Source organism: Vombatus ursinus, unplaced genomic scaffold (genome assembly GCF_900497805.2).
Source record: "Vombatus ursinus unplaced genomic scaffold, bare-nosed wombat genome assembly UNPS02014798.1, whole genome shotgun sequence".
NCBI lineage: Eukaryota > Metazoa > Chordata > Mammalia > Diprotodontia > Vombatidae > Vombatus > Vombatus ursinus.
Window position 1 is genome coordinate 1,364,406 of NW_020954576.1, and position 9,419 is coordinate 1,373,824.

Here is a 9,419-nt window from a genome sequence, read left to right on the forward strand (position 1 = left end):
ATCAATTGAGAATCATTTAAGCCTTGAGTAAATTTTAGAAAGAGATATTTACTAAGGGAATACCTTACATTAGTACAAAACATCTCCCAAAAGTCTGTCACACTCCCACAAAAACATACAAGGGTCCAGGGGGAAATTGAACTCAAGCCTAGAGAGAACATTTGGCAAAAGGTCATTCACAGCTGATGGTTGCTGAAGTCCCTCCTGTTTCTGGGATGCCAAAGCCTAGGCTTCTTCACCCTCCTCTCCTCCAAGGAGCTGTGGTTCTTCCTCAGAACTGTGCCAGAGAGACAAGAGCCAGCTCCAGCCTCTGGAATTACCCCCTTCTCTACATGCTTCATTTATAGATGATGTCTAGAGCAGGGCTTCTCACCTGGGGTCTGGGAACTTTAAAAAAAAAATTTTTGTACACCAATTTCAAATTATAGTTTACTTTATAATCCTATGTATTTTACCGAATTAAAAAACTTCATTCTGAGGTGTCTATAGGCTTCACCAGACTGTCAAAAGTTTTGATAAATGTTTTAACAACTCATCATTCCAAATCAAGCCCTAATTTTATAGCTCTTTCTGATTCCTGAGAAGTACATGCTAAGTGTAAATGCACACTCTATAAATTTAGCCGTGGGCCCTTGGGAGCTAGTTAGAGCTGGCTCAGGGCACACCTCTGCCACCGGGCCACAAAAATGATTAAGGATCCCTGCCCTAGGACCTAGATAATCCTGAGCGGATTCTCTAGCCTAGTCAATCTAGTTAGAGCTTGTTATCACTTACTTTAAGAGGAGTTGAGTAAGTAATCACCTCATCCTTTAAATTTACTAAGGGCCTACCGAGCTAACTTACCGTGTATGTTTTTAAAGGCAATCTGGGGTTAAGTGACTTACCCAGGATCGAATACCTAGTAAGGATCTGAGGTCAGATATGAATTCAAATTGAATTCCTGACTCCTGGGCCTGGGCTCTATTCACCCATCACCCAGTTGCCCCTGGCTAAATCACTTGCTAAAGGTGGTAATTTGTAAAGGGTAGGGAGGAAGGAGATAGTGTAGTTTAAATAAGATTTGAGAGCTACTTTCAGAATTTATAATCCATCTGAGGAATACAGACAAATAAGGAAAATTAAAAATAACGTCTGAGGTGTGAGGTCTGAAGGGGGAAAGATTATTATACACTTGGGAGGAGGAAGAGAAGAAGGCTTTGTGGAGGACATGGTATTTATTCTGGACTTTAAAAAATGTGGAGCATTTTATACCTCGAGAATCAGCAAGAGCTACAAATTAAAAAATGGGGAAGGGCATCCCATTTGTATAGAAAGGAAAGGCAGGAAATGGAGGCTACCCCAGAGATTAATGTAAAGTACATAAGGGGTGTAACATGTCAAGCAAGCAAATAATTAAGCAAATCAAGATAAACTTGTCCTTATTTCTTTGTGTCTCAGGTAAGTCCTTAGGTCTTATTAACCAAATCACCTAGGCAATGGCAGACAGGGAACACACACAGACACATTGAAAGCGCCCAGTACCAACCAATTCACAAATTCTCGGGTCGTTCTTTGCAAGTTAGTAAATCTTTCCGAGAAGGGGATTTCCTAACTTAGCTTTGCTTTTTCTCTGTGTCCCAAGACTTCTCGTGGTCATGTCGTTTGACTGAAGACTTCCCTTTATTCTGCCGAGACCCAGACTTCCCAGGACGAGGCTATAAAAAGCACCCACTCCCCAAAGGTATCTTTCCACACAGGAGTAGTAGAATGGGGCTCTTGAATGAATAGCAACCAGGCAATCAGTCTACTCACAAGCATTTATTAAGCGCTTACTATGTGCCTGGAATTTTGCAGACAAAAGCAATTCCATCCTCCAAAAAGAGGTCTTGAGTTGGGGTAGTGGAAGCGCACCTCGTCTTTCAGTAGCCCCTCTAAAAAAATAAAAGAACTGAAATTCCTCAGTGCTTCTGACCAGACAGCGACGAGAGATCATACTGGAAAATCAGCCTGCCCAGGAATCAGGTAAGCTCCCAGGGGTGTTTGGCCCCAGGTCGTTTGTTGGCCCCACCCCCATTCCGCTCTCTCCCCCCTCCCCTCCTCCCCAGGCTATTTCTGATTGCTTTAGGGTAACGTAACTCCTGGTCTTGCCCCGCCCCCGCCTCGATGTCATTGGTCAGAGGAAGCCGAGTGCGGGGAAGTGGGGAGGGGGCGGGAATTCCCGGCTGGAGGCCGGAACGGAGCGGATGCAATGTAGCGAGGCCCCTGCGAGGTGAGTGCGGTCTGTCCCAGGCCGAGACTCGGCTTACTGGAGCCTGCTTTCCCGGCTTCCTACGCCCCCTGGGTGGCAGGGACCTCGAGCCTCAACCTCCGATCCTTCCTCTCCTGCTCTTCACCCCCGCCCCAACCCTGGGTCCTGGGACTAGCGTTAGCGGCCCCAGGCAGCTTCCCTGGGCTTCCCAGGCCCCTCCCGCACCCCTGGCCCACCCCACTGTTGTCTTCCTGGCAGAGCTCTGGCCCCCTTTCTCCTTCCAGCATTTGTCACTCTCCAAACTCCCCTTTCTCACTCAGACTCACTAGGATGGGGAGAGGGAATTCGTCTTCCCAGGATTTGGGGTGGAGAGAGGGAAGCCTAACGCCCCTAGAAAACTTCTTCCCTACTTCTGGCTGACTACACTGTAGGACTATTCCCTTCCTCCTGTGTCTACTCGTTCTCATCCCTTTATCCTAAAGGTTTTTGGACCCCTCTGTAGAGTGGACAGTGGAGGTCGGGCTTCTTTTGGGTTATGACCTTCTTGCATTCTTCCGCTCATTATTTGGAAGCCCCAGGGGAAAGGGGATATAAATCCCTAGTGTGATGTTACATGTTTTGATCGCTCCTCCATGCCTCAGTTTCTCCCCCCCCCCCTTTGCTGGGCCCCTGCAGAGGTCACGGGAGGAATAAAGTCCTAGGGAAGAGAGGAATGTTCCTGGAAAGGGGTGAGTCAGCTTGGTGTGGAGGTCAGGAAGTAACTGGGGTGGAGTGGGGTGGAGGGGTAGCACTCAGCTGACTCTTCCAGCAACCCCCCAGTACCTCTCCCAATCTCCCTATTTCCACATATATTTTACCAGGTCAAGGAATTTCACAGGTGTGGACGGGGAACTTAGGCACCCCCTGCCCTCCAAGCTGCCACCACCATGGTGCCCTGGGAAGAGCCAGAACGGCTGGTGTGGCGTCCAGAAGCTGTGCCTGCAGTGCCTGTGGGGCTGGAGGTAAAGATGGGTGCCCTGGTGGTGCTGCTGGTGCTCACCCTGTTTTGCAGCCTAGTGCCTATCTGCGTGCTTCGACGTCCCAGTGCCAACTTCGAGGCCTCAGGTTGGATCATTTCTCCCTCCTTCCCCCCCATGCCATGGCAACTTCTGGGGTTAGGTTTGAGTGAGGGTGGGTAGATTCTGGGAGCTACAAAGAGAAGGATCTAGGGGAGTTATGATAGACGATTGAGGGCTTGGAGGGCAAACTGAGAGGGGAAAGGACTGCTTTGGGGTGAGAACTACTCAAGAACTATCAGAAATAGAAGAGGTTCCTGAGACTTCAGGCTAGGGCCAGGGATGTCTGCTGCTGGAGGAAGGCTTAAAAACTGATTGTTTCTCTCTGGTCACCCCTGCCCTTCCCATAGCCTCCAGAAAGAAAATCCTGAGCCTGGTGAGCTGCTTTGCAGGTGGTGTTTTTCTGGCCACCTGTCTCTTGGACTTGCTTCCAGATTACCTGTCTGCTATAGATGAGGCCCTGAGTGCCCTCCGAATCACTGTGAGTACCTAGGCCCCAGGGAGGGTGGTGTAGTAGACATGATTCTTGGTATACAGGTTTTTGGCCACATGTGATTTGCTCAAGTTTGTGAGATCCTGTGATCATGTGTGTTGTAACCCTGTCTGTGACTTATAAGGCTTTTGTGTATTTGTGTTTGTTTAAAATCTTTGTTGTGCATGGCTCCAAAAGTGTAGTATAGATATGGCCTTCTGTGTATGTGGCCCTATTCTGACCTCCAAGTTTGTAAATAGTGCTTGACAGTCTCACCTTTGATGCTCTTCTCTCTACCTTTTCTACTACAATGGCCAAGAGGAATGGGAAGGGAGGGCTGGGGAAGGCTAGGAAGAGACCAGAAAGCAACTTCTAACTAGGATGTAGGAGGTGAAGGAAAGAAGAAGCCCAAGACAGAGACAAAACTTAGGTCTGTGTCAAGGGTAGCAGGGGAATGGGCAAACCCAGGTCGAAATATTGTGGTATCCTAGCCCTTTATCTTCTCAGTACCCTCTCTTTTCTTTCCGACTTATCTCTCCTTAGACCTGTGAAGCTGCTTCTTATTGCTTTTTCCCCCCTTTCTTTCCTCCACAGCTTCAGTTCCCACTGCAGGAGTTCATTCTCGCCATGGGTTTTTTTCTGGTTCTGGTGATGGAGCAGATTGTGCTAGCCTACAAAGAGCAATCAGGGCCCCTTCCAAGAGAGGAGACTCGAGCACTCCTGGGCACATCGGGCAGTGCACCTCCCCACTGGCATGATGGACCCATGGCTGATGGGACTTCTCCTACCCCTTCAGCCTTAAGGGCCTGTGTCCTGGTCTTCTCGCTTTCCCTACACTCAGTATTTGAAGGGCTCGCTGTGGGGCTGCAGCGGGAGCGAGCCCGGGCAATGGAGCTGTGTCTGGCGCTGCTCTTGCACAAAGGGGTACTAGCTGTCAGTCTGTCCCTACGGCTACTGCAGAGCCGGCTGCGAGCTGGAGTGGTAGCCATTTGTGGGGTCCTTTTCTCCTGCATGACACCACTGGGTATCGGGCTGGGGGCTGCACTGGCAGAGTCAGCAGGGCCTCTGCACCAGCTGGCACAGTCAGTGTTAGAAGGCATGGCAGCAGGCACCTTCCTTTATATCACTTTCCTGGAGATCTTGCCCCAGGAACTGGCTGCTTCTGAGCAGAGGATCCTCAAGGTCATCCTACTTCTGGCTGGTTTTGCCCTGCTCACTGGTCTGCTTTTTATTCGTGTTTAAATCACCTCTGAGGGATGGGGGCTTTGGGAGCTGAAAGTGCATATGATGGGGGAGGGGGGTGGAGTGCATTGGTGGGTGTTGTTAGGACCCCAGAGAATGACCAGTGGAACATGAGACAAAGAACAGATAAAACTCCCCAGGAATGTAGGGGGAGGTGAAGAGGGGAGAAGAAAACTTAGAAAAACACTAGACAAGACAAAGGGACGTGTGACCAGGTGATAGAATACAAGGACTGAAACACTAAGGGTAGGGCCATCAGAGAGTGAGGAATGGAAAAGGAATCTGGAGTCCTTAGGGGTATTGATTCTATCCCATTCCTGTGCTCTCCTGGAGAAGTCCCTTTTTTTCTTCTTCTGGCCCCCTCCCCTTCTCAATGTTTACTTTTTAGAGGGCATGATGACTGATGACATCCACAAGCCAAGTTCCTTGCCCTCAGTTGAACTTCCATTCCTCCTATAAAGTGCCAAATACCCCTCTCCCCCTTTTCACAAAGCACATCGGTATTGGGCCTTGCCGGGCAGCTAAATGAGAGCTGCTGCCTGCTGTTGATTTCCAGACCTTTCACCCTCTCTGGGGCTGGGGGTGAGTATCGAGCCTGGTGATCTTGCCCAGGTGCCAAAGGCTGAACTGCCTCAACTCTTTTTGTACCAGAGAAGCCCTGGAGGCCCGCCTCCCAGGAGTATTTTTGGAGAAGGGTGGGTGGATGGGAGGGGAGGGAGGGAGAGGGATGTGCTCTGTATAATCTATTTTACTAAACTGACGCTTCCGGGATCAGCTTCCCGAATAAAAGTTGTTCCTATATCCCTGTCTTTGTGTTTTCCGTGGTGGGGAAAAGCCAGGAGGGAGGGAAGGAGGCCCCAACACCAGCGAGCGCTGGAGGGGCAAGTGTACAATCTACGCTCCAGAGGTTTCCAGCTGTTGCCCAACCCAAGCCTCTGGCTCCCGTGTTGCTTCTGACATACCCACACCCACCACCACCACCATCCCCTCCACGCCCCGCCCCGCCTCCCTCCCGGGACAAGATTTTTCATCACTCTTCTCTTTATCCTTTTCCTCCCCGTCCCCGCCCACATCCTCCCTTTCCCCTCCTCTTCCCTTCTTCCCTCCTCTTGCCTTCCCCTCCCTTTCCCTTTTCCTCCCCCTCCTCGCCTCTTCCCACTCGACTGGAGCCTCGGAGCCAATTGAGAACTACCTCTCCCAGCGTGCCCAGAGAAGAGGTGGGGTGGCGGGGAGAGAACTGAATCTAGGTCTCGGCGTCGCAGGTACTGCTGGGAAATGAAGTCAGTCTCTTCTCAGCGCCGCTGCTCGGCGGGTGGGGAGACATCACGTAAACAAACTACTACTCCCTGCGGCCCCTCGCGGCGGATCGGGGCGAGGCGGGGGTCGGGCTCGCGGTGCTAGCCGAGGAGACGGCGGCGGCAGCGGCGGCGGCGGGAGGAGCCGGGCCCAGGGCCGGCGGCGGTGGCGGCTGAGATTGGGGGGGGACCGGGGGGGAGGGGGGAAGATGGCGGCATCGGGGGCGAACGGGCCCGGGCCGGGCTCCGGTTCGGGTTCGAGCTCGGCCTCGGCGGCGGCCTCGGCAGCCAACCCGCGCAAGTTCAGCGAGAAGATCGCGCTGCAGAAGCAGCGTCAGGCCGAAGAGACGGCGGCCTTCGAGGAGGTGATGATGGACATCGGCTCCACCCGGGTAAGGGGCGGCGGTGGGTAGGCCAGGCCGCCGGAGCCCGAGCCGAGTCGCGAACCTGGAGCGGGGGAGGGGAAGGAAATGGGGAGACAGGGAGGCCTGGGGATGCCGAGTGAGAGCAAAGCTCCAGGGACCGTCGAACTGGGCATCTCTAGAGCGGGGGAGGGGGGAGTCTACAGAAGAGCCATCTGTAGGCACGGGATGGGCACAGTGAGCATGGGGGAGGGTGGGGGAGGGAGTAGAGAGGGGATCCTCCCAATGAGGGGGCCTAATTGGAAGGCTGCTATCGGTCTAGTTGCCATTTCATGACCCTCTGAGACATCCCCAGCTCTGTGTATTTGGGGAGCTGCGGGAAGGAGGGACACACACCAAATCTTCCAGTGTATTATTGCAGGTCAAAGGGCATGCATGGATAAAGTTTTCCTGCCGCTAAACTTCTCTCCGCCCAACGGGCTGAGCATCACCTGCATGAGTGGTCTCTCTGCCCATTTATTTATACAAGGCTGGCCCAAGTGGCCACTAAAGTTTCCCAGGGAGAAGTCCCGAGGTGGGTGGTTCGACCAAAGCAGTGTTGGCTACCGAGGGACAGGAAGTCCCCTTCTCTGTCCCTTTGCTTCCTTTTTAAAATACTTCCTGTGGTTTCCCCGACATGAAGGTGAGGTCCATTGCTCGTGGGCTGGAGCTGAGTGAGAGTCATCAGGAAATTGAGGACAACTGTTGAATGTTAGATGAGGGGTAAAGTTGGCATTAGAGTCTGGTAGCTGATGACACTTTAAGGTTTCTTGGATTTGGCCACCTCTTGAGACATGAGAGATGCCTTGGGACTTTTCTGTAATATAGGAAATCCCCAATCCCCAAATGGTCAGAGAAATTCTGGCCCCTCTGGGGAGGCAGCTTCCTACTGGAATCTCTTAGGGGAATGTCTCAAGTGTGGGTTGTGTCAAGCTAGTGTGTTATCCTAACTTTGGGGCACATTCTAAAATGTTCTGAAACGTGAGGTGAGAACATCCCATGACCTAACCAAGTAGTCGACAATGAGCTAGAGAGACAAGAGAAAGGCAGAAAAAAGCTCTGTCTTTGTCAGCTGCCTTTCTCTGTGTGTTTCTGTCTGTGGTTTTCTGTGTCTGAGCCTCCGGGGACCCTGTGCCCCTGGCTATTCGGAGCTGAACCAGACAGAGGAAAGAACAGGCAAACCAGGTAAATGTGTATTTCAGCCAGATCCCTGTGAGTTTTATATCCCTTAACTACATATCTTCCAGGATCTGTAGTGGAGCTCTGATGTCTGGATGACAACATCAAGTGCTGTCCCTTGAACTGTGACTTCTTTGAGATGTGGTAGAATAAAGAGGGTCGATAAGGCCCCAGTAAGCTCAGAGTTAAGGGGTTATTGCATCAGCATGGTAATGTGGCTTGCCAGGTGGTCACTCTTTGAAAACTTTCACTTACATCTCCACCAGTAGGAACCCTTACCAACGCAGGGAGGGAAATGGTGGGCATTTAAGGGCAGGGCCTGGGGCCCAGGAATACAAAGCTCAGAATAAGGAGCTTGGAACTCAGCCTTTTCTCTCATCATCTGAGACAAATCTGGTTGTGGAGACAGATCCAACTGAGGGACTAGAGTATTTCTGTTTGGATAGCAAACACCACCTTGAGTCTTATATAGCAGGGAGGGATGACCCAGAGAGAGGTCAGTGTAGTCCCCACATGTGCCCATGAGTTTTGCCTGCTGAAGGAGGGGAGGAAGGGAGTTTTGGTGTTGCCATTCTCTTTCAGTGCCTGTGTATTTGAAAGAAGTTTCTGAGTTCTTTTCCCCCATTTCCTTGCTAGGGCATTCCTGCTATTCATCTAACTTTAGCAAATGCAGATGACAGTACTTGGCACCCCATAGTCTATTGAGAAGGGACTTGAGGCACCACAATTGGCTGCTTTGCCTTTTGTATTCCTATTGGCATAAGTAATTTCTAAGTAGACAAGAGTCAGGCTGGGATGCCTGTCTTTTTGATCCTGCAGCACATCTTCAGAAGGTGGCCAAGCTGGGCTCATTGTTCTGACCCAGGCTGGCTGCTGCTGGCAAGACTTCCTTTCCCATCCCCACTTCCCAAGGCCAGGCCTCTCCTTGGCATTGTTCCAAAACCAGGGGCTTTAGGGCAGGGTTAGAGAGAGTCCCTTTAGTTTGGCACTATTTTCCCAGCCAAGAGTGGTGCATAACATGTATTGAATTGAATTGCCGCAGCCCTGTGAGTGTAAGCAGTGTCTTGTATGCTCATGGATGGACAGGTGGTAGTGGCCTTGCAGTTTTGGCCCCCATCTGTGAGGGGAAGGAATGAGGCAGGCAGCCCCATCTTTGTGCCATCTACTCTTGCCTGTCTCCTTTTCTGCCAATTAGTCTTGGGCTCATCTGGTTGGAAGAGCAGAGGTGGCTAATGGGTCCCTTGGGGGCAGGGGGAGAGCCCATGTGACTAGCTTTGGGCGCCTGGCATTCCTTCTGGGACTCATCTTGGGGTGATGCCAAATGGGGCAGGCACAGTGCCTCGCACGTAGTATGCACTTAACACATGTTTATTCCCGCTCTCTCTTTCTTTTTCCCTCTTTCTCTTCCTCCATGTCTTCCTTCCTCCCTTCCTTCCTTCCTCTTTCCCTCCCTCTCTCCCTTCCTTCCTCCTCCCTTCCCTTCCTTCCCTTCTCCCTGTCTTCCTCCCTTCTTTCCTTCCTTTCTCCTTCCTTCCCTTTCTTCCTTCC

At 51.5% G+C, this 9,419-nt stretch overlaps 2 protein-coding genes across 4 annotated transcripts in view; both read left to right on the forward strand.

Moving 5' to 3' along the window:
• Positions 1 to 2,161: 2,161 nt before the first annotated feature.
• Positions 2,162 to 5,714, forward strand: LOC114049999 (zinc transporter ZIP1). 2 transcript variants are annotated; one of them, XM_027871500.1, is made up of 4 exons: positions 2,162 to 2,248; positions 3,088 to 3,331; positions 3,633 to 3,763; positions 4,349 to 5,714. In XM_027871500.1, exons 2-4 carry the CDS (start codon positions 3,154 to 3,156, stop codon positions 4,994 to 4,996), a joined length of 957 nt encoding a protein of 318 aa, XP_027727301.1. In that variant the 5' UTR covers positions 2,162 to 2,248; positions 3,088 to 3,153; the 3' UTR covers positions 4,997 to 5,714. The 2 variants fall into 2 exon arrangements, with proteins under 2 accessions (XP_027727301.1, XP_027727302.1); XM_027871501.1 differs by lacking the exon at positions 2,162 to 2,248 and adding an exon at positions 2,507 to 2,955.
• A 786-nt stretch (positions 5,715 to 6,500) lies between these two features.
• Positions 6,501 to 9,419, forward strand: part of LOC114050088 (CREB-regulated transcription coactivator 2-like) — a 10,206-nt gene continuing 7,287 nt past the window's right edge. For both annotated transcript variants that reach the window (XM_027871631.1, XM_027871632.1), the window contains exon 1: positions 6,501 to 6,683. In XM_027871631.1, the coding sequence (XP_027727432.1) occupies positions 6,501 to 6,683 (183 nt within the window). The remainder of the gene's footprint in view (positions 6,684 to 9,419) is intronic.